The sequence below is a fragment of the Periophthalmus magnuspinnatus genome, chromosome 3, assembly GCF_009829125.3.
Source record: "Periophthalmus magnuspinnatus isolate fPerMag1 chromosome 3, fPerMag1.2.pri, whole genome shotgun sequence".
NCBI classification, from domain to species: domain Eukaryota; kingdom Metazoa; phylum Chordata; class Actinopteri; order Gobiiformes; family Gobiidae; genus Periophthalmus; species Periophthalmus magnuspinnatus.
Window position 1 is genome coordinate 20,123,757 of NC_047128.1, and position 25,103 is coordinate 20,148,859.

The 25,103-nt window shown below is 37.5% G+C and overlaps 2 protein-coding genes across 2 annotated transcripts; one reads left to right on the plus strand and one right to left on the minus strand.

Annotated features, from left to right (window-relative positions):
* The first annotated feature begins 1,134 nt into the window (after positions 1-1,134).
* LOC117390245 (stathmin-4-like) lies at positions 1,135-12,264 on the plus strand. The gene is made up of 7 exons (XM_033987944.2): positions 1,135-1,156; positions 5,770-5,882; positions 8,037-8,066; positions 8,912-9,007; positions 9,695-9,900; positions 10,176-10,316; positions 10,800-12,264. The coding sequence occupies exons 3-7, from the start codon at positions 8,054-8,056 to the stop codon at positions 10,806-10,808; spliced, it is 465 nt and encodes a 154-aa protein (XP_033843835.1). The 5' UTR covers positions 1,135-1,156; positions 5,770-5,882; positions 8,037-8,053; the 3' UTR covers positions 10,809-12,264.
* Positions 12,265-13,173: 909 nt separating this feature from the next.
* On the minus strand, positions 13,174-15,889 carry LOC117393850 (interleukin-17F-like). The gene is made up of 3 exons (XM_033991858.2): positions 15,818-15,889; positions 14,402-14,598; positions 13,174-13,417 (listed from the first exon to the last, which is right to left on the minus strand). The coding sequence occupies exons 1-3, from the start codon at positions 15,836-15,838 to the stop codon at positions 13,174-13,176; spliced, it is 462 nt and encodes a 153-aa protein (XP_033847749.1). The 5' UTR covers positions 15,839-15,889.
* Positions 15,890-25,103: the final 9,214 nt, after the last annotated feature.

Here is a 25,103-nt window from a genome sequence, read left to right on the forward strand (position 1 = left end):
GTTATGAAATAAAAAAGGTTTAGTCTTTGTTACAACAAATATGGACAGGACAAGGCCTAGACCAAGTCAAGCAAGTCTCTCCCCAGAGTATTTATAAGAGAATTAGAAAGCAACATACATATCAAAGCAGACTGACTTTTGTTTCACAGCCATGAGTTAATCAACTTTTACACTTGAAGACAGATAAAACAACATAATTTCCTGAAGGATGGCACAGTGCCTGCAGAGCCTTCACACATGTTAAGAATATTCTCTTCACAGCATGAATACACATACATTTCCAGTTTCTCAGTACTTTTTTCTATTTGTATACTTTATTGTCCTCTGGGATATTTGCCATCTGCACTGAATCATTTAACCAGCCTGCCACCATCTTAATCTGAAGTATCTAATAGTTGGGGTTGTTTTATGAGTAAGCATGACCCAGATTTGTAGATGTGGTATGAGTTTTACTGGTGATATGCGGGTTGCCCTTTGCAGTTTGAGGATTTGTTTAATTTAGAGACAAATATATTATTCTTGTTTAGCCCTAATATAGGCCTGACAGTCCAGTGTTAGATTTGATGGTACTGAGAAAGTCAGATATTACCGTAGGTGGTACTTGGGGTGAAATGTTTGAAAACCAGAGAAATCGCATGACATTTTCAAATATGACCTCAGATCCATCTTCTCCTGATGATATACGCATTTCCAAACACACCGTCAGACTTACGTAGGTGTGGGTATAACTGTAAATGATGCCCTCGCAGCAACCGCACCACTTGTTCCCACGGCAACGCTGTCTTTCACACCCATGACATCATCCGTGCTCAGAAATGATGTCATTGCTTCCAGTAACATCAGCCCAGGCCGCGCCCACCGCCATCAGTCCAGGCTGCAATAAAATACTCATGCCTATTACTACTACTACTACACACTTTCTGATACCGTTGAATAAATTATTTGTTATTGCTGTAAAGATGCTGCACTCCTCACTGATGTTTTAGCCTGCTGTGCCCTCCCCTCCCTTCTCTCCCTCAGCTCTCCTCTGATTGGCTGTCGGTGACATCATGGGTGGATTTGCTGGAGGTTTCTCCTTGGCGAAGCATCTGGAGCATCTCTCCCTCTCTCACCTTGTTACTGCAGCAGCATTACATCACTGGGCCCTCTGAGGGAGGTGAGGACACTGTGTTCTCCACTGATGAGAGATGGAGTGGAGCCCCCCCCCTTATACTGGACACTTTCATTTGTGCATTACATACATTTAATTGATTTCTTTCCAAATATTAAAGGTACTATATTATGCAAATTTGACTCGAGAGCTTTAAGCTGTGAACTCCTCAAAAACATACCCGAAATTGTGTTTGTCTACATCTCCAAAGATCAAAATGCAATGTCATGAAGCAGAAGCCATAGTTTTCAAGTTAACAGCTACCCTTTGTTCAGTAGAGATGGGCAATTCCAGGACTGAAATGATCCAAATGATTTTAGTGAAGGTGTATGGAATTTAAAAACACAGTGAAGCACTTCCTGTATTACTAGATGACATCACAAGGTGGAACAGGGTGTTTGAGAGAAGAACTCAGCCTAAATTTGCAGGGTTTGTGTGTTAAGCCTGTGTGAGTGAAACAAAATACCAGGTGTGTTTGTGATAAGGAAACAAGATCAGAAAATAGCGTAATATTTTTAAATGTGCTGATTTCATGCTGTATAATTTATATCTGTTATTCTGATATATTAATTCACCTACGATAGCAAGATAAGATAATCTTTATACTGTTCATCCCACAATGGGGGATTTTTAGAATAGCATATATATATATATATATATATATATATATATATATATATATATATATATATATATATATATATATATATATATATATATATATATATATATATATATATATATATATATATATATATATATATATATATATATATATATATATATATATATATATATATATATATATATATATTTATTTATTTATTTATTTATTTATTTTATTTATTTTATTTATTTATTTTTTTACAGAGGAGACCCTGTTTGCTGTAAAAGTTTATGTTTTCAAGGTATTTTGAGCAATAAAAACATCTAGAATTGACTTAATTAATACAAGATAGATAAAATAATAAAATTAATGTCATACTATGCAACATAGTAATAACTTAACTGACTATGGGCACAGGCTGGTGGTGAACCTCGCAGCGGAAATGTTACATAGTGCACATTTAAAAATAATATTAAATACAACACTGTGTTATATAATAAATCTATAAGGCTACAGAACTATTATACAAAGTAAAAACATGTGGTTATGTACAGTACAGCATATGGACCACAAGAAATAGCAGGTAAAGAGACTTGTCTTGCAACTGTGATGATTCACATTATGACACAGCATTGCACATAGGTGGATGACACAAGTGTATGTAACTACACCACCACGCAAGCAGAACACTATTTAACATTTAATCTGCCTGTGTTCTTACAGTACAACATATGAATTCAACATAATAATATAATAATATTCACCAAGATGCTAAAACATTTTCAATTGTTTACCCATTATTAACATATTTTATGTTCTTCTTCATAAATATTCGATGATTCAGGTATGTTACTTAAAAAAATGTTGTTTTGTTTGTTCATTTTTGTATGTAGCACTTTTCCACCTTCACTCAAAGCACTTTAGAGGAACCACTCCCCCATTCACACATGCATTAAGACACTTGAGTCTTACCCAAGGACACAGTGACACTAAGCCGCTGAGGGAGCATGGATCAAACCTTTGGGTCAATGGATCTGAACTCTCTACCAACAATGTTTATGTTAGTAACGGGAATTAAACAACTAACCTTTGGATCAGAGGACATATACCCTACTAACTAGTGTCACAGTGCAAGAATGTCAAAGTCGATTTTGATACTAGGGAATAGACTCGATACTTAATACTGATTCCAATACTACGATGATAGTAAAAAAACAAAACAACAAAAAAACACTCTTTATTTAGACAATAGAATGTAACTTTCAACATTAGACCATACTGCCATGTAATCTTATATCTGTGTAATCCCTCAGTAGTCTTATACTCAGTCTCATGTTCAGTTCAAGATCATTCTAAAGCTATTCAGGAAAGGTTCATTTCTGTCCTGTGAATGTGACTTTTTTAGTATTGCCTGCTCAAATGGGTATCTAGTTTCAATATTAGTTTAAGTATTGAGTAGCATCTGATTTTTTTTCTACTTTTGACAACCATATTACTAACTGAGCTACTGTTATAATAGATATTTATCAATAACTCCAAAGTGGTTGTGCCATTTTTTGTACTATGTAGATGTCACTATGGAAACTCCTTCTATTCAGCTTTTGCAATAGTCTCAATAATACTACAATAATAATACTCAATAAAGTTCTGTCTTATCTTGTATCTTTCAGCTTTACCCAATATGCCACAGTTGTTCAGAATGAATGACTGCTCTGATAGTTAAGCGTTCTCTGCAGAAAGACTAGAGCCGGTGCCAGTGTGCAGCCTGCCTCCTCCCACGTCCCCAGGCTGACAGACGGGCGGGCGGGCAGCGAGCGGAGACGTGACTGCCCGCTGCGCTGAGTAACTCCATTTAAATTTAGTGTTGACATTTCTGCAGCACCTTCACGACTATTCTACCAACACTTCTCAGGCAATATTCCAACCACAAAATTCACAAAATATTTAGTTCATTCAGTCCTGGTTTAGTTGTAGTTTGAGCTCATTTTTGACCTGATATAGACAGGATTTGGTCCTATTATAGTCCAGGCCGAGTCACATGGTCACACATTTTTATATAGCGTTTTTCCACTTTCAAGGCACTCAATGTACTTTTACATTAAGAAACCTCTCATCCATGTGCACACACATTCATGCATGAGTGTACGCAGACACTGGGGGTGACGGGGGTTAAGTGTCTTGCCCAAGGACACTACGCCAGGATTCATCTGGGATCTGGAATCACACAACTCAACCAATGACAAAGTCCAGGTCTAGTCCAGGTTTAGTTATAGATGTGGTCCCAGTTTAAATTATGTGCACGTATCAATGAAAGATGCAATATCTTTCTGGTTGAGGTCCGCCACCTACTTCTCCATGGAGATATTATTGTTTTACCAGGAATATTCCACAGTATAGCATTAAAGTTGTATATCTTGCATTTCTACAGGTGAAGGTGTTTTTATCGCTAAAAGCTTATTAAACTTATTAAACCTGCATCCTTATTGTGAGCGAGGCCATCTCTCCACAGATCTGACCTGGTAGCATCGCTTGCTTCTCTTCCTGGAGATTACTTTAATGCCGTACTGTGGAACATTCCAGGCAAAGCAATAACATCCTCATGCAGACAACGAGAAAAGTTACATAGTGAATCTTTATAAAGGTTTTTATTCTGCTATCTGTCATTTTTTCTGGTCAGAAATCAGTTACAAAACGTGCCGGTGTCATATGGAAAGATATAGACTGATACTGGCCCACCTTGATTTTTAATTTGCATGTCCTGCTTGTGTCTAGATGGGTTTTCCCATGCATGCAGAATTGGTTGCTCCTTCAGCTAGGTACTCTTAACCTGGATACAGGAGGTGGGCCCCTGGGAGCTGCACTGCGGTCACCCACTGCTCCTGTCGGGTTGCCTTATAGTGGGAGTGAAGGTAGTGTCAAATACAGAACACAAAAGTCTTTATGGCAAAGTGAACCTTAACCATGTTGTAGTTTGTAGTTTGTAGTTTGTAGTTTGTAGTTTGTAGTTTGTAGTTTGTAGAACAAGATGATGTCTAAAACAAGCCAGGCAGGAGGCAATAGTTTCATTAAATTAAACAAAATTATTTTGATAATGCTCATCTCCACAAACATACTGTACAAACCTACTCTATCTGATTGAATACAACCTCCAGCTATTGAATTTCCTGCAATAAATACTTTCATTAGTTCATTAGTTCAGACAGAAAATACAATGAGCAATATTTCCACTCATGTAGATTAGGGTTGCACAAATATCTAATTGCGATTTTTCTGACAAGCATTGCCATCACGATTAGATTTAGGATTTGTTTTAATATTAGGGTTCTGTTAAAAGTTCACCTTTTAAATGTGTCCAAAATAAATGACAAAATGTGTCCAAAATAAATGACAAAAAGATATGAACCAACAAACTAATACAAGAATCCCATTTGTACAGATCTAAACTACAGGGTTTAGCATTGTTGATGCAGAATAAGACAGGATATCATTTATGTCTTTTGAATACTAATGGTGTATGGTAAAAAAATAAATAAATATATGTTTTAGTGTTTTGTAACTATTATCATTATCATCATTCAAGGTGTTTTGCCCAGTTCTCTTATCACACCTTTTATCGACCAAGATGGGATTTCAACTTCCATTCCATCAAAATATTCAATATCAGTGCCAATTAAGGTACTTCAAAATATGCAGCCTTTGGGATTTGCTCATTGCGTTTATTTAAATTGTGATATTGATTGGATTGCGACTAATCTTGGAGCTTTAATGTATATATAAGCTTACCAATTACACAGATATTAAACCATAAACTAGGTCTTAACATCTGTATTTTGACATTTTAACAACCTTTCCTCATCTATATCCCTCTTTCCATCTCATCTGCTCTGACAGTACAATGATGTCACCCTCTCTGTCAAGGTGCTGCTGGGTCTTTTTTTTTTTTTTTTTGTGCCTCAGCTCCCTTCTCCCCTTCTTCCCCTGCCCCTTCTACCCTTCCCCCCGGACCAATCAGGAGCCAGCGTGTGTGCCGGCCAATGGGAAGACTCCGTGGTGATGTCATGTTGTAGGGAGCCTCGAGATGCTGCTGCAGATTTCAACATTGACCAGAGGAGAAAGCAGTGCAGGGTGAGTGTCCTGAAATTTTCTAACAATTTCATCCCATCATATCACATTTTGAATTCATTTGCTACTAGCGTGCATTTAAGATGTTTGCATATTTCTTATTTTTTACATTTATGCATTTTTTCTTTATAGTTGAGTCTATAGGAGTAGAATGTATATGTTATAATATATTAGTTTGAATACTCTTTTTAATGGACTAAGTTGTAATCCTGCACAGTTAGTATCAACATGTAATTTGCAAGACATCTACCTGTACTAGTGCACCATATATGTGTTATGATGAGGTAGCTATGGGTTTCTTAATGTACTAATTTCACAGCATTTTGACTGTACTATGTGTGGAATAGGAATTGTAAAAATAGACAAAAAGCCTCATTTAATTTCAAAGAAGTAAACATGATAGTAATGATAATAAATTCTGATAAAGCTGTACTTGAGTTTGTTTGTGCACTATAGAGCTCGTGGTTGCAGAAACAGTGACATCATCCTTAGAGGCTCCCACTGCTGCGTGTTTGAAATGTGCCCTATTAGATCTTTAATGCAAAAAAATTTGGTTGCATTTATGTGTTGTGCTAATTTAAAGATTTTAAACTTAAGGAGCAGGGCTGGTTTGGTGGAATTTGTTGGTAGAAGTGTTACAAAGCAGATGTTTTGACCTATTCTTATGGAAAAGGGAAAAAAACAAACAAAAAACAACAAATAGTGGAATCTTTTTGCTAACATCCAATGGTATTTTTATTTATTTCACCATCTGGTCTATTGTTCATCTACACAACTTTGACAGTCACTAGAAATGGCATCAGCAGGTGAGGGACTTCTTTAAAAGCCAGATTTCTGACAATTAGGTTCAATATTGGTGTATTTTTTTGTCATGGGACCTCTAGTAGCACCACATCGTAGACTTTTGGTGGCACCTGATAATATGATGTCAGCAGGTTATATGTGGTTGGTTAGTCTAACGTTGAGGCTGGTGTCAGAGAAAACTATGCAATATTCAAATCCATATGAAAGTTTAGCTATTGCTTAGTATTGTTATGTATCTAACTCCAGATGACACTGTAATTCTGACTTACAGTTAGGACAGACCTTTATATTTTCAAACATAAATGATTCAAGCTGACCTGCTTTGAAATTTTACCAAAGGAAGTTTTATTTATTTGATCCATAAACTTAAAATAATTTGTTTGCTTGACTGGCCAGTACTTAGACTTTTGCACATACAATTGTACATTTCATTTTCTGGTAGCAACATTAGCATGGAATTATGAGTTCATCAATATGCACAGAAGGGAAACACAGAAAATGCTCTGATTGGTCAGTGGGACCTTATTGTGTAATCTCTCATCTGATTGGTCCATTGCAGAGGCTTGGTCTTGGGTTCAGGATGCAGTAAACCTTTTGGATATACAAGAAATAACTTTTTTTATTGTTATAACTCTAATATTAAGCCTGAGCACTCACAGAGAGGTTGTCAACTGTTTACAGCAAATATTAAAAACAAATCACACATCCATTGATAAGTTTTAGCTTATTCTAACTACTCACTTTGACATTTTTGTATACAAGTCTTGAGCTAGCTGCTGTTTGCACATGCATCACTGTATTATATTTCATTTAAATAACTATACATATATTTAATTTGCTCGCAGTCAGTGGCTTTCAGATTCAAAAAGGTGATGATGTCATTCTCCCAGATGGGGGCAAGGGACAGTTTTCCACATTGAACACATTGTACTTTACCATGGAATATCCAGAAGGAAAATTTACAAATGCTGAACCTGATCTTTTCTCACTAAGCCCAAAAACTCACTATATTACCACAAATCTGCATTTTAACAATATTAATTAACAATTTTATTATTATTTATTATTATTATTTTATTTATTATTTTAGCTGCCCCCATCTATATTAAATATTACTGGCCTATAGAATGTTAAACCCAACAACAGATTTCATCATAATCTTTCATGGGATGCAGAGTGCATTCATACTCATCTTGGTTTAGCTCTAGTTTGGTCCTGTTAGTTCTGTGTTTTGTCTTAGTTTAGTCATATTGATGTGTCTTTTTTTCCAAAAATGAGTGTGCAGTGCTACATCTCTGTCCTTAACACTAATAGGTCGGTGTGAATGACTAATCCTGAGTGTTTCTATTTCAGGAGCAGCCCACAGCACCATGACTCTAACAGGTATGCTCAGCACACTGCAGGACTTCACTTTATCCTACTGCTCATTTTAAAACATTCTTTTAATTTTATGCAAGTTCAGTATTATTAGGTCACATGAATTTTGTTCTTCTTTTCTTCAAAATGTTTTTTAAAGTAATAATAATATTGTTTTGAGAATTGTTTTTATTTAATTTTGTGATTGAATTTTTTAGTGTGCTTTTGGTCAATCATGTTTTAGTTGATCAAGTTGCCATGCAAATGTAGGGACTGAACTATGGCCCGGAGGCCAAATGAAGCCCTCAGAGCAATTTTAGTTGGCCCACAGGCCTCCTTCTAAATTGGCCCTTTTGATCATAAAAACTTTTTATTGAAAATGTAGACAAATTTAAGTAATTCGACCACTATAAACAATGATATCACATTGCACTGTGACACAGACCTAAAGTGAATGTTCTATGCTTTATGAAATGTACAGTGGCTCTGTCATAGTCACGTTTAATACACCCATCTAAATGATCTGCTGTATTGACAACTGGTCTGTCGCACTCCACTTTGAATATGTTTACATATGTGGCCTTCACTGAAAACAATCTACAATACATAATGTATGACATTCCCACATTCAAATAATCTGGTTGGTTTGATAGAAAATACACATTTGTATGTGTTATGGTCACTATAGGACTATGTCCAGTTTTTGTCATATGAGAATGTCTGAAATTTAGTCTTATTTTTAATGCTCATGTTTTTTTATTTTTTTTAAATTATTATTATTTTTTTTTTTTCCAGCTTACAAAATCATCACCTTAAAAATATCTTGTTCTGAGCAGTGCTTGTCCCTCACCTGTGGCTCTTGTGTCTTGCAGCCTACAGAGAGAAGATGCGAGAGCTCCCCCTGGTGTCTCTCTTCTGCTCCTGCGTCCTGCCTCAGCCCAAAGACCCTCCCAGAGACAAGATCGATGGTGAGAATCAACCACTCATATCTGGCACTGCAAAATCACTTTGACAGTATAATATAGAAACTTTCAACTGGAAACAAAGAAAATGTGCTGCCTATAAATTTACATGTTTACATAATTTTCATTGATTTTAAGGGAGAAAATTACTTCCCATCATCCATTCAACAATCTTTAACTAAACTTGCACCTATTGTTCTTTATTCATCTTTCTGAATTTTCTACAGACAATGTACACAATTTGGGACATTTTACATAAATAGCATAATTCACAAATAAACCTAAAATTGTAGAAAATTAGCCATACTTTGCAACTTTATTCATGGCCTTATATTTAAGTTTCACATTTATGTCTTTAAAGATGCACTATTTAGTTTTTCTCGTGGGTGGGGCTGTGCCACCTGCTTCCTCTGGGTCTCCATTGGAGACTTTACATCTTTGTCTTGCATTATGCGTCTATCTTGTTTTTACTCCAGGTGTTTAAATTGAAAATAAATAAATCTGACCTGTAACTTGGGTTAGTGGAGTCACCTTCTTGCCTCAGTGGAGTGTGATACATTTGTACTTTGGAACAAGTCAGTTTAGGACCCTCCACAAGAAAAGTTGCACAGTGCACATTTAAATAAACAAAAATAAAAATAAATAGGCTTGCACTTTGACAAATACTTATCTTATATCTGCTTTGGTGTGCAGGTGTAGTGGACCTGAACCTGTGCAGTATCCGTGATATGGAGGTAATCGAGCTGAGTAAACGCTCCAGTGGACAGGCCTTCGAGGTCATCCTCAAGCCCCCCTCCTTTGATGGGGGTCCAGAGCTCAGGGTGACCACCCCGCCCCGGCCCAAACCTTGCCTTGAGGAGATCCAGAAGAAGCTGGAGGCCGCGCACGAGAGGAGAAAGGTATTGTAGATTTGGAAACCTTTATCTGAGTGTATTTACAAAGATCATGCCATTGATCAAAACAAAAGTACAGAGTCAGACCTAATTTTGGAAGATACAAAAGGCCACAGTCACCAGAAATGTATGTATGATGTACAGAAGGCACTGTGAAGGAAGCCAAAAGCAATAGCTTCATTTTTAGATGCATATTATTGAAGACAGTTTGAGAATGAATGCATCTGATGAAGTCATATGGACAGAGCATTTTTTCTAACATCATTCATGTCTCTTTATAGTGCCAGGAGGCGGAGCTGCTGAAACACCTGGCCGAGCGCAGGGAGCACGAGCGAGAGGTGGCCCAGAAAGCCTTAACCAAAGAGCGTCAGGAGCACCCGCACAGAAACATGCACCTGAACGCCTCACAGGAGCAGCCTCAGGTTAGTGTCCATGGAGTGGTACTAAAAGTAACAATTTGTATGCAAGTTCAACTTAGATCAAATAAATTCAAAAAAGATCCAATAAGCTGCTATAGCTGCTGTAGTAACTGTACAGACTGCCGTATGTAATGAGCAGAGCATAGAGATTTAGAGCCCAGTCAATATATTGCCTGCCCAGTGCAATGTAATGGCTTTCTGACTAATACTGGCTGTCAGAACAGATATTGCTGATTTGATCAATATCACACCTGGAGATGTTTTACACAATGAAAAATAACATGGTTACTCCCTCACACAGCAGCAGAACCTTGACAGCACTGTTTTTCGGACTGCACTTTAGCAGCATGTGCATTTTTAATTAATCTGGCACTAGCAAATAGTGTGGTATTTAGTGATTGGAGTCAATAGCTGGTGCCAGACACTTCACAGAGTTGTGTAAACAGATTCCTGTTTCCTCTGCTAACCTCTGGTCTCTCTTTGCAGGTGTCATGATGGCCTGATCACAACACAAGCTGAACATTCATGGAAGCCATTTTGGAGGCTGATGAGGAGACAGTTGCATTAGTGAAGCTGTGCTCACACTGGGGCAGACCTTTGCCCAGCAGCAGTGTTGTCTCTACAGGGACAGCTTGGAGGACTCATGCAGGACTTTACTGTACCACCAGTGCCACAGCTGCCTGACATGTGTGTACATAAGGACACTCTGTGGTCTGTGTCCCTCATGCTCTGACCCATCCTCCGTTCACTGTGGCACTAGGGCAATCTGGCCCAGGGGCAGAAAGGGTTAAACGTGTACAGCTATCCTGACATATGACCCACAAGAGATGCCCACACTGGAGGATTCTGCATAACAAAGTGTTTATTTAAAGGTCCTGTATTATGTGTTATTTAGTCTTTTTAAAGTACTCATCTGTGGAGGTACTGCATAGTAGGGTTGTCAAAAGTATTGAAAATCACATACCAATCGATTCCAAAAGTACTATCAAAACTAGATAGTCATTTGAACAAGTATCAAAACTAAAAAGTCACATTCACATGACAAAAATGAACCTTTTTCTGAAGAGCTTTAAAATGATTTTGAGCTGTATCACAACCAATTATGAGACCACATAGACTAGTATACGCCCATGGACCACTGTGGCACCTACCTGGACGACTGAGGGATTACACAAATATAAGCCCGCATGGTAATATAAAAGAAAGTACTACAATTTAATGCTGAATCAGTACTGAGAATCAAATCTATTCCTTAGTAACAAAATCGATTTTTAAATTTTAGTATCGTGACAACACTACTACACAGTTTGTATCAAGCTAAAAACAATAGCAGCTACCATCAGTTGCTACAATGCATAGTTTTTGAGCCAAGTAATTATAAGATCAGGTTTGATTTTGATGAGGTACATTTTGCATATTATAGGACCTTGAATAGTTGATTTATGTCCATATTTATTTGCAAGGAAAACACATTTAGTTTTTCTTTAAAATTATTGTCTGTGTAGACACACCTGACTGGCCGACAGGTGCGTCAGAGGAGAAGTACTCTGAATAGTTAAGAAAACTCCTGCACACTGTCTCACTCTTGATTCACTTTTTGATTGTGAGAATAGTGAGTGAAAAGTGAATCAAGAGTGAGACAGTGTGTGGGAGTTTTCTTAACTTTAAAATTATTTTGCCAAAATTTAGTTTATGTTTAATTAAATATAACTTGAACATCCAAATTCTGCTATTGAAACTTGAAATACACAAGCTCAGTAATGTTAATTGGTTTGTTTTTATTCTTGTTTTCAAATGGCATTTATTAGACATTTTAATTGTCTGTATGAGATCAGGTTTGATATGTATGTCATCTGAGCTGAAAGGATGTGGTACTACTCAAATATTACCAATAAATATAATGTACAGAGATCATATTATATTTTCAAAACTCATAATAAAACTATACAATGATGACAGTTGTTTGAGATTTTTATTCCAAGGAACACATAATCCATAAATGAGAATAAATATATGTTTAGAAATAAATATGAATAAATAACTTTAAATAACGTGATAAATATGATTTCAAATGATATAACTTAAGAAAAAATACTACACAGAGCATGTTACAGGACTGCAGCAGGTTAACAACTCACCAATTTATATAATCTAATATCTATAAGCTACTGGGCAATTGAGTATGTTGATTTTAATATATTCATATGTTGGTACATTTCTACTGGCTCAGCAGCCACCAGCCTGATATGATAGTGTTAAATGCTCGCTCTTTAAAAGTACACCATGTAACATTTCTGGTGGAGGGTATGTCACATGCTTGGCTCCATGGAGACGTTAGCTCTTGGTCTGGAATGTCCCACAGTATGGCATTAAACATATCTATAGTGGTGTTTTTTAGATCCTAGAATGTGATGATGGGGGCCAAGAGCCAGATTTTTCTATTAATTATATTGTACTTTGCTGTGAAATTTTCAAAAGGTAAGTTCACAAATGTTGAACCTGATCATTTCTAGCGTTGACTAGAGCCTTAAACTCACTGTATTATGAAAAGAATCTGTATTATAACAACATTAATAATAGCTGCCCCCCATTTCTAGTAAATATTATTGGCCTATAGAATATTCTAACGTCATCTGAAAACTGGCCGGTTGGAATTTGACCTGCTTGTCTCCAAGGAGATAAGTAAGTTTGATGCCATACTGTGGAACATTCCAGGCAAAGCATTAACATTAACAGACTCTCCACCTTAAAAGTTACATAGTGCACCTGTAAACAATACCACATTGACATAAACTGTTGAGGGACACAGTGTTTGAGCTTGTCCCTGCTGTGTCCCCTGTCCCTGCTCTGTCCTGTGTCCTCACTCCTGCTGCTGGACCACTGGCTGGACACAGGTGCAGCCCACCGCAAGGAGACGTGGCTCCACTTTGTAGTGATATCCCTGTGTGTTGGGGGTGCGCACTCTCCTCAGCAGCATAACCTCATGAAGGATGGGTTTGGACTCCAGGCTCAGGTCCTCCCGGCCCTCTGAGTCCAGGCAGCCTTTCAGCAGACAGCGCGCCTCCGACACATAAGATGGGTACAGGGATGGGTCATGGGTCGTGCTGCGGACAGGACAAATAGTGTTATAATTTACACATACTACCATTGACAGAGCAATCATATAGCTTTAATTACTTTAAGATCTGCTTCATAAGGTAATGTTTATCAGGCGTATTGAGATTACTGATGTAGAATACGATTTTTTGTACATCTTATAATCATTTGGGCGCATTCAACAGGAGGGCCAGAAAGAAGTTGTGAGGTCCCCATTTAGCCTCCATGCCACAGTTTGGACACTCCTGCTGTAAACTTACCCTAACCTTTATAATTAATACCACTTCCTTAGCCTTAACCTATTACAACTCATATCTGAACTTTAAACCACACCTTTGATCTATAGTGAAGCATTTACATCCGGAAGAGCTGATTTTTGTCCCATATGAAAGGCAGCTTCCCCATGAAGACATGCATATACGGACTTTTGTACCCACACACCCTGCACATGCGCACACACCACATCAAAATTTTAGGCTAACCCTGGAACTAAACTATGACTAGAGTAGGACCAAATCAAATCTACAGGACAAAATGGCAACAAATAAGGGGATGAACACAGCCAAAGTTGCCTATCGTCTGCTCACAGTCTGACTACCACCACCAATCACTCACACATCACATTCAAACTTATGCGAGGCTGGTGGAGTCTTGCCCAAGAACACAATGGCAGATTGTATGTACCGGTTGTAGTTAAAAACAAAACTCCATTCTATTATTGAAGCACGTGGGCCACAAGATTTCATTAGACAGGGCCATATAAACTGTTTCAGTGGCTATGTTTACATGCGCAGCAAAAATCTAATCATTATCTGATTTCTGGAGATATCTGATTAATACTGAATAGTTACATTTGATATAATTTCTTTTGCATTACTTATCCATTAGTTCTTTTATTTATTTATTCAATGGCACTTTGTCTTCCTAATACAACACTTACTCTAAAATCAGACGCAATTGTTGGTAATTATCTGTTCCTGTTATTGTCTTACTTGTAGGTCCAGGGGGAGATGGAGGAGTTGTGCAGGGCCCTCACAGGGGGCACTGAGGGCAGAGTGCTGGGGTTCAGCTGTAGGGGGACCATGCCTTTATCCATCTTGTGTTTGGGGTGGTCGCTGGCTCTTGGGATTCTGGCTCCTTCTGTCCCAGCCAGCGCCATCATCATCATCAGGAAGAATGCACCGAAAGTCTGAAAAGCAAAGTAGAGCAAACTAGTGAACATCTGAGAAGTACAAGAATGAATGAAATGGAAACATCATGATTCTGAACATATTTAGCCTGAGTGAAAAAGAGGTGACCCTGTCTGTAGCTTCTGTACTACTTATTACATGAGAAAATGCTATGTAAAAGGACTGGATTACAGTAGACAGTCTCAAATGTTTTTCTTATTCAGCAGCTTTTACCATAGACTGCATGGTATAAAGAGCTTTTATCTATAAAATATGAATAAATTGTTATCAGGTATAGGTATTTTAACATAAACTGAATGCTGACAAAGACAAAGGCAATGTACTCAAAACAAAAGTGAAACTAGCTGCGTGCCCACTCACTGGAACTGAACATCTTATTCACAAGGACCACAATCTACAGGGATATATCTTCTGTATATTGTGAATGAATATGATAGTGGATTTCAGCAATGATGCAATGCAAAGGAAGAACACACATTGACCTAAAACTCACTAAAACTTTTCTGGTGGGGGATACACTGTGTGATGGTATATTCAATTAAAGTGTTATTGAATAGAATATAACATTGTGTTTTCATGAAGATGTTCTACAGTGTGGCATTAAACATATCTATCTCCTTAGAGACAAGCAGGTGATGCTATGAAGCCAGGTTACAGGTTTGATCTGTGGGAAGGCGACCCTGCTCACAGTAAGAATGCATGTTTCCAGGGTATTTTTGAGCAGTAAAACATCTGTATTTAAATAAATACCACACTGATAATGCCGTACTGTAAAAAATTCCAAGCAGATGGTGCCCTGGCATTACCAGGGGTCCAGACTGGTTCTGTCTGTATATTCTACACAGATGTCATGGTTGGCCCTACAAGTACCTGCCACCAGAAAAGTTATAGGCTTCACCTCAATTGTATCAATTGATTGCCATTATAAACGTGTTTGTTATTATAATATCAGAGATATTATAAAAGGTTTAGTAACTATATAACATCAACATATTCCCATAAATGAAGCTTACTGTGCTAAACAGTTGTTAAGTAAAGACTTTCTATTAAGCATTTTTGAAGGTAGAAATATTTTAAAAGTTGCTATTATCATAAGTCTAAATTTAATAAAATATTGACATTGGTCATTTGTGCTCTCCCAGCTCTTTGTGACCAACACCTCACTTACTAAACAAGTTACAATGAATACATGCTATTCTCGTCCGTCAGTGTACATACCTTGCAGCAGGTAGGTGCCATGGTCTTGTGCAGTTTCTGTCGGGCTCTGTGGGTTCAGCTAGAGGTGGGGCTGGGCCGGTCTGCTTGAGAGGTGTCAAGGCTCACCTTTTTATTGGGGGGTCCGGTAGATGGTGTTTCCTGGGATGATGTAACAGCCTTTCTTGTGTCTTACCGTCTTTGAACCCACACACCACACAATGACCTACTTTCATGGATGCTCGATTTCTAATGTATTTGTATGAGTATCTGAGCGTTTGAGAACTGTACGTGTCAATCTCAGTCAGACAGACAGACAGACTCAGACGGTCACAGACACATTCACAGGGTCTTTCATGTATATGTGTCACACTTACAAACTTGAAATTTAAGATCATCAATTCATAGCGGCTTCAGAGTCCAAAATTATTTATTCACTCCACACATGAAAACATAGTGAAAACAGTGAAAACATAATGCAATGTTCAGAGTCCAAAAAGTGCTATATAAATGCATTATTATTATTAATAAAAACACACCCAGTGATATTTAATTTAGTTATTTAATGAAACAGGGGTAGTGCACATTATACATTAACCTCAAAGGACAGATGCATTGTGCTTGGTTGTAGTTTGCATGTTCTTCCCATGTCTGGGTGGGTTTCCTCTAAGCACAGTTCAGTTTCCCCCATTAACTCAAAATGTGTACAATAGGTAAAATCCTCCAGCGAAAGTGTTCTTGACCAAAGCAAGTTCCTAGTTTGTGAATTTTGTACACTGACAATGGCGGTAAAACTTATTCTGATTCTGACAGGTTACGACAGTGGTACTGGTTGAAAGATGGGTCAAATGCAGAGAAAGAATTTCCCTCACAACGGATCAATAAAGTATATCTGAATCAAACCTATACGTTTAACATAACCTCAACTAGTGCTAACTAGTGTTGACCTTAATTAGTACTAATTTTCACCTTAAAGTTAGGTTAAGTATGCCTTAACCTAAAGAGGCAGTATTTTACTTCTATGGAGCATTAACTGCTAACACAACATATTTAGATTACCGTGTTACTGTTTATTGTTTTGAAAATGCTATATTCTCCATAGCTCAACATATTATCATGTTTTAGAAGTTTCACTTTTGTTTCTGATGCTCCCTGTTCCCCATGCAAATGCTCAATCTTCAGACATGTTTTTGATGAGCGAACAACATTATAAAATGGTAAAAAAGCTCCAAAAAGTTTAACTTGGCCTGGCTGATGTTATAGTCCATTAAAAACATTCAAGGAAAATGGCATTACAATACAAGACCCTCACAAAATTTACATCACTATAGCATCAAAACATCTTTCTTATCAATTCAGTCATGCACACACACACACACACACACACACACACACACAAACCAAGCCAGGTGTTAAAAAGTGTAATCGCTTCTACATGTTAACAGCTCTGTTGATAATATATCTCACTGATGACCTCACAAGAAAAAAGCAGTGTTTCTAAATGTTGTCCTGAATTTAGGGATTCTGCACTTGCTGTTGTTTCAGTGCGCTTTACATCAAGGAACCACTCACACATTCTCACACATTCATACACCAGTGTGCGCAGACACTGGGGCCAAGTTGGGTTAAGTGTATTGACCAAGAACACAATGGCATTATTCATCTGTGGGAGCTGGAATTACACCACCAACCTGTGGTGACCAGTGATGTTTATGTCGAGAGCGGTATATGAACCACTAACCAGAGGACGACCACTCTACCAACTGAGCTACTGAGCCTTAATGTATTCATTTTACCAGGGAGGACAGTAAAGAACATCATTTACAATGATGATCCCACCAAAAAGCAGCACAAAAACAACACAAGAAGAATACACTCACATCAAGTACAACCTGTGACAATAAAACATTTCAGGTCAAAATATAAAAGGCACACCGATCCTGCGAAATCCTATGGATCGAGATTTTGTTTTTGATTGAGGCAGACATTTAAAATTAGCTAGCAAATTTTACCAGTTGCCTAATTCAGTGAGCTATTGTTGTTGCTTTATAAAACTTATCTTATACGTGTTGAAGTCAGAATTGTCAATATTGCCTAGCATATGCTTTAATTATTACCGGTAATTCACATCTTTAGCTGATGTCTTGAGATGCTGCGGCAGTATTTGCACATAATGTTCTTTGCTGCCGCCCCCGTATTTCGCAGTTGGGATGGTGTTGTCAGGCTTGCAAGCATGCCCCTTTTTCCTCCAAACGTAAATATGCTCATTATGGCTAAACAGTTCACTTTTTTTTTGTCACACCACAGGACATGTCTCCAAAAATGAAGTTCTTTGTCCCTGTGTGCACTTACAAACTGTAATCTGGCTTTTTTATGTTTCTTTTGGAATAATGGCTTCTTCCATATCCATATCCATATCCATATCCATATATATGTTTCTGAAACTTTATAAACTACTGTTATTAAAACATTTTGACAAATGTTACATTTTAAATGTGCTTTTTGGACTTAAAACAACAAGTTCCCAAGTAGCTGGTTTGCCTTTGCGATGCCTTTTAACTGTAAACATTTGAATTTTTCAAAAAGTCTAGGGGAAAAATAAATGGAAAATTGATTTCTCTGAACCAGAGCGGACTTTGAAGTGGATGGGACTGTTGAGCTGCATTGTACAAAAACCCTCTTACAAACCTGACCAATAAGGCTCCTAACCTGGATTTTACTCACACTGTAGGATTTGTGCGTCTCAAAGATTCCCTGCTTCTGTGTTACTGCTGCGGTGACCTGAATTACAGTCATGTTGTGAGTAAACCCTTTGACAGCGCCATAATGACAGCGAGGAGTGAAGTACACCAATGCGCCCGCTCATTTGACCCGCTTTGATACGTATCACTGATTTACAGTTTAGATACAGATGTGTATCTCCTCTCAGCATCTTCACATGCCATTCAGGAACACCGCTAAGATCAGGCCTACTAACCAACAACTGCGGTTACACATACAGCAGTTTTTCTTTAAGTAGATAGAGTAGATAGCTTGAAGATTAAATTTTTTTAGCTTAGTTGCAAAACTTGGTTTTGTGGAATAGTACCTGTGGTGAATATTTATCATACTTTTGTGGAAAAAAGTACAAAAATACAGGAAGTAGTGGTGACCTCTAAAATGGAATCCCTATATCATCAAATTTCATCGGAAACATACATGAAAGAAAGGGATTTTTTTTAATGTGGATTTACCAAGTAGGTGTAAATATATTCTGTAATTCGATTTTATTAGTCCAATAATAACTATCATGTAATTTAGACAAGTCTTGTTACAGAATTACTTTTATGTATGTCATATAGTTAGTTAGTGCTAGACTGTTGGGTCCGGAGGGACAGGAGTTATTGCGTAGCCACAGTAAAGTGGTAGCTTCTGTTGCCATGAACAAGCCTAAAATGTTAGTTTTTTTGGTGTAAGTTCAGATAAGATAGGTAGGTGACAAATTTGTTTTTAAAGTTACTGTTTTTTCAGTTTCTGTCAACTAGACAAAAAGTTGTTTGAGTGAAGAGTGCTTTCGCTGCTCCTCCACTGAAACTAACACTAACTAACACATCTGTTTATTATAAAAACAAGTGTGTTAGTTTCAATGCTGTGAGCTCCTTCTTTCAGACAGATATGAGGTAGTGTCCATCAGAAATTTGATCCTAATCCTGTTCCCGAGCTTAACCAAACCCTCACATTAACCTGTTTCCTAACCTTAAAAATGACCCTGTTCCTAAACTTCAAAATGACAAATTTTAGTCAGCCGTTTCTCCTGATCAGACATTCTAGCATTAACCATGTAATATCTGCTTTCCATACACAACCAGGAAGTAACATTTTAAACTTCACCAAAAAACAAAAAAACAAAAAAACAAAAACAAAAAAAAAGTTAAACATTTAAACACCAAAAAAAAAAAAAAAAAGTTAAACATTTTGTAAAATTTGATGTTTGTCTGTTGTCAAATTAGTAGTCTAACCTCTCAGAAGTTGCCTTTGTGGGAAGTGAGACATAAAAGTAATGGATCCACTACTTCATGATTGCCACTACATTTGCCCCTCCGACAAATGGCAACAGCTCTTGCTGCAGTGGAGTGTTAAGCAGAGGTGGGTAGAGTAGGCAAAATACTGCACATGAGTAATGTTACTTCAAAGAAGCACAAAGTAGTGGTTCAAAAAATTACTAAGAGTAAAAAAATATTTGGGTACACTACTACTCATGCAAGAGTAACTTAAGCAGTAACTGTTGGGATGTAACATCTGAGTTATAATTGGAATCACAAAATATTAAATGATGCAAAAAATCAGAGGATAGACACAAAAATGACAATAACCAAATTATTTCTGAAGGAGTAGTGCAACAAACAGAAATTGACAAAAGCATAAAGCTTATGTCACTTGTAGATTAACACACAATTGGAATAGCAACCAAAAACCATAAAAGTTCTCTGAAAAGTAAAATTTCTTCAAAAAGTTACTCAAACAAATGTAACTGAGTAATACCTCTGGATGAGACCAATTATCTGTGACAATTTACTCACATTTTGTTTAGTTGCAGAATGTTCTGACACAACTCTTGATATCATAGGCAAGAATTTGAGAAATACTCATTACTACTTAGTAGGGCATAAAGGTGCGTGTTGTGTATTTAACAGTGCAGTACCTCTGTATTATGTCATGTCACAGGAGTAACTTAAATCATAATAATACTGGTCTGAAAACATGTTATGTTTCGAAAGAGAAATAAAAATGTCATCAACCTCTGGGTCAAATAATATAATTATGACTGAGCACGTCAGTAGCAAGCCGGGTTCTCAACAGGCTATCATGGACCGATCTCTCATGTGGCACAATGTTCTTGTATTGCTTGGTGTGGTGCTGTTGGAAATGCCCTCTGTGAGTGACCCGGGGCACTCCCACTCACTGCTGTGGTTTGTGAGAAACCAAATCATTGTACCTCTAAGAAATAAAACGTCACTGTGATGCTAGTGGAAATGATGAGTAATGAAGTAATGGTAATAAAAAAGTTTATTATAATGCAATGTTACAAATTATATTATTGGTGGTAGAAAGATCGAGACATCAAAGTGAACAAAAGCTAGTCAAGCTATGACCTACAGTAACTGTTGAGATGTAAAAGATGACAAACTGTTAATGCACAGAGTCATAAGTAATTTGCTTGGATTATTGGTTTGCCTAGTATGTTTCACAATCTATCTCTATGGAGACTGGTGTAGGCTGCCTTGCTTGCACATGCCTTGTCATATATATGTATGTGTGTGTGTGTGTGTGTGTGTAGGTGTGTGGGGGTGGGTGTGTGTGTGTGTGTGTATATATATATATATATATATATATATATATATATATATACACATACAGAGAGAGAGAAATAGATATAGATATATAGTTCAGTCAAAAGTAGAAAAGGTAACTATTGTGAGCAGCTTGTGGAATGATATCCAAAAACGTTTGACCCAAGTCAGTTTAAAGGCAATTGTACCAAATACTAAGATACAGGGATACACACATACAGAGTTTGTGTGATGGCTACTTGTTTTGTAGCGACAATACAGTCCTCTACATCTCCCATTAACCCATTAACCTTCTTTGACAAAATATAGGTTTAGTTTGAGGAGCGCTTTGGCTCGGCTTCACCTTGAGGTCACATTTGACATTGTAGCTTGAACACTGGTGCAGATGCTTGCTTCCTGTGCTGAAAAGTGCTGACTCCTCTAACTGAAAGTGTGGCACATTTTGGCTGTAAATTAGGTCACACAAAGATGCTGACGGCTTTTGATGAGAGCTCCACCACATCACAGCCAGACAGACGCCTCTGCACACGCCATTCTGCACCTTATGTGGTAACAGGAAGCACTCCTATCATTGTTTAAGATAAAAGAAAGTTCTATCAAAGTTACAACAATACAGAACTTACAGAACAATACAGAACAATAAAATCAATATAGCAGTTCAAGAAAAAAAAAAGAAGATCAGATTGTCCAATATATTTGACCACAATGGAGTTCAACAGTGACCGCCTGCTCCAGTTCCAGTTGAATGGAAAGTAAATTTTCCATAAATTTTTTTCCCATAGATTTTTTAAAAGTTTAAATAGGGTTCAAAGGCTTTGCAGAGGATAATCTGCTATGCAGTAACTTATATCTAAAATGTAGTCATTTTAATACCTAAAAGCAAATTTAAAACGCATGATTCAGCAAAAGGTTTTATTAACTTAGGTTTAGTTGTTTCAGAAATTTTTTTTTAATAAAATATGGTTTTGTAGTTACCACATAGCTCATTAGCACTGAGCAACCTTCAAACGTATATATATATATATATATATATATATATATATATATATATATATATATATACCGTAAATTTCGGACTACAGAGCGCACCTGATTAAAAGCCGCACCAGCTAAATTTGAAGAGAAAATCAATTTTGTACATATATAAGCCGCACCTGAATAAAAGCCGCAGGTTTTCATATTGTAACATGAGATATTTACACAGAAAGACGGTGCACTGACACGCTTTTTTTGTAACTTTGCCTGAAAATTGGAACCAACACGACATCAACACGGGATGAACACATCTGCAGGTTTAGAAAATAAAACTGCACCAAAACGGAAAATCTGCTTTTATTTCCTCTGAAAACTTTTGTCGTCTTTTACATTGACCAAGTTGGATTCATTGATGTCGAGCTTACGTGCAGTGGCTCTATTTCAGGAGTCGGCAACCCGCGGCTCCGGAGCCGTATGCGCCTCTTTCAGCCTCATACTGCGGCTCTGCGTGGCTGAAGTGTATTTTATTTGTGTTAGCTCTTTTTTGTTGTAGTTTAAATTGGAAGATTATGATGATGAATAAAATTATATTTTCTTATTTTTCGTTGCTCAAAATAAGCGTCACACTCGCGGAACAATGTTCAAAACAAACACCGCTCACGTCTCACAGACACAGACACAGACACAGCTCACAGTCCTGCGTAAAGAGCCCTGATTTTCAGACGCTGTGCGCACAGGGGTCAGGAGCAACTTTCGCCCGTCCCTAATGACACACTAATAAGCTCGTCCGTAGATGTATCATGAAAATCCTGCTGGAAATCGCCACAGAAATCTATTTGATGTAGTAGCAAGTATATTATCTGCTCTTGTCTCCGCGGTGACGTATCACGTATAACACATCAGACACGACGCACAAAAGTAGAGCCACAAGCGAGTGAAAATGAGCCAAAACAAAAGTCTTTGGAGAGCTTTTAACAAAGGGGAAAAGGACAACTGAGGAGCCAGAAGAGGAGACTACACCTCCAAGAAAAAGAAAGATAAATTTAACAGACAATGCCCACTTAAAATCTGGGTTTGTCGCTGCAGGTGACTCACGCGCACAGTCCGCTCTACGTAACATACGGGAAAAGCAAATAAGGCAATGAAACCTTCAAAACTGCTTTGGCACATGGAGAATAAGCACCTGGGATTAAACAATACGCCTTTAGAGTTTTTGAAAGAAACTGCGGAGCAGAGTAGACATAATCACATAGTCAGCGCAGGGCTCCCTCTGATGCAGCGGTTTGGTGAGTTGTATTTTTTTAATGCACTTAAGTTGTTTTTGCCATATTTATCTGCCACGTGTAGAAGGCTTGTCCGTGAAAATAAAACCCAGGGGCCGTTATCCAGTAAAAAAATCCATAAATAAGCCGCACTGCTGTACAAGCCGCAGGGTTCAAAGCGTGGAAAAAAAGTAGCGGCTTATAATCCGAAATTTACGGTATATATATATATATATATATATATATATATATATATATATATATATATATATATATATATATATATATATATATATATATATATATATATATGAGTCATGTGTCTGGTGATAACCAGGTTAGAATTCAGTGACGCATGTGAAACGAAGGAGTTCACCCACTATAAAGCCATCCCTGGCTTTAGAGCTATCCCCCCTTCCCAAAAAAAACAACCTGTGATGGCCAAAAAGAAACCGACTTGGCAAGTCTTGAATTCAAGGTGACCATTGACCCACTCGAACTCTATGAAGACACCTGGGACCTTCAGAGTCATTACGAAAATGATGAAGATGCTAGCAATCATTTGTATTTGGTACTATCATCTTGATTAACCTTATCATATCTGTAGTAGAGCTAAAATTAGTCATCTGTAGCGGAAGCTTTTGATTGACAGATATGTAGTGATTGTGTGATTGGCTGTAAACACCTGACAGAGGTGATGAGGTGCACAGATAAGATGTTTGGGGGGCAGAATCAGCCATGAAATCTGCTGTCAAAGGCCATAGGAGAGTACATAAGCACAGAACCAGATCTAACACTAAGGAGCTCTGAAGAACGTACATGACAGTGTCGAAACGGGACCTCTCCGGACAGCATTTTCAAACCACTCGGGACAGTGTTATCTGACCATGAACTTCATCAACAATCTTTACTGAAGTGGGCAGCAGCATGAGAAAGCTCCACATACTTTTGGTGAGAATGCAGACACATGACCAGAACCTCACGTGTAGGTTTAACGTATGACAATAACTGTTCACACTGGTCGAGTTTTGGTTCTTGTTTGACTTTGATTTTGTTCCAGCTTAACATGGCAATAAAAAATCTAACTGTTATCTGATCCTGCTATTTTAATGATATTGTGAGTTTGAGTGTCAGTACTTTTCTGTTTAATGCAGATCTATGCTCAAAAACACTGACATTTCCCTCCACTCCTATTGGTCATTTTTCTTCATGAGTGACAGGTAAATTTAACACAATCACAATCTCAGATGGCTTTAGTTACTCCTTAAAGGCACTGTACCTGATTTTTACGGTCTTATAAATTTGAAAAACAGAATTAGTTCAATTTAAGTTTACTGTGGCTGCAAAGTTAGCAATAGTTAGCATGCTAGCAACACACTTCCTGATTATTGGACGATAAAATGCTTTAGAATCACAAACAGAACACAGCAGTATTACTTTGATCTCAAGAGCTGCTTATACAAATATCTGTACTCGCGCAAGATAAAGTGTGCTCAGAAAGACACTAACTGCATAAAAAATTATAAAATCAAAATAGTGATCTCAGCTCTATGAAAAAACGTTATGTAATATTTTTTGACATCTACCCACGCTGATATGTAGGTCTTTGGGTCTTGAATAGTTCAGGTTTAGTTTTGGTTGTGTGGGTGCGCACAAGCGTGAATACAACCAAAACGACTAGGTCAAGTGAAGGCCATGATCTCATCATTACCCAGGTCCTATAGGCTCTTGGATGTGGTTTTG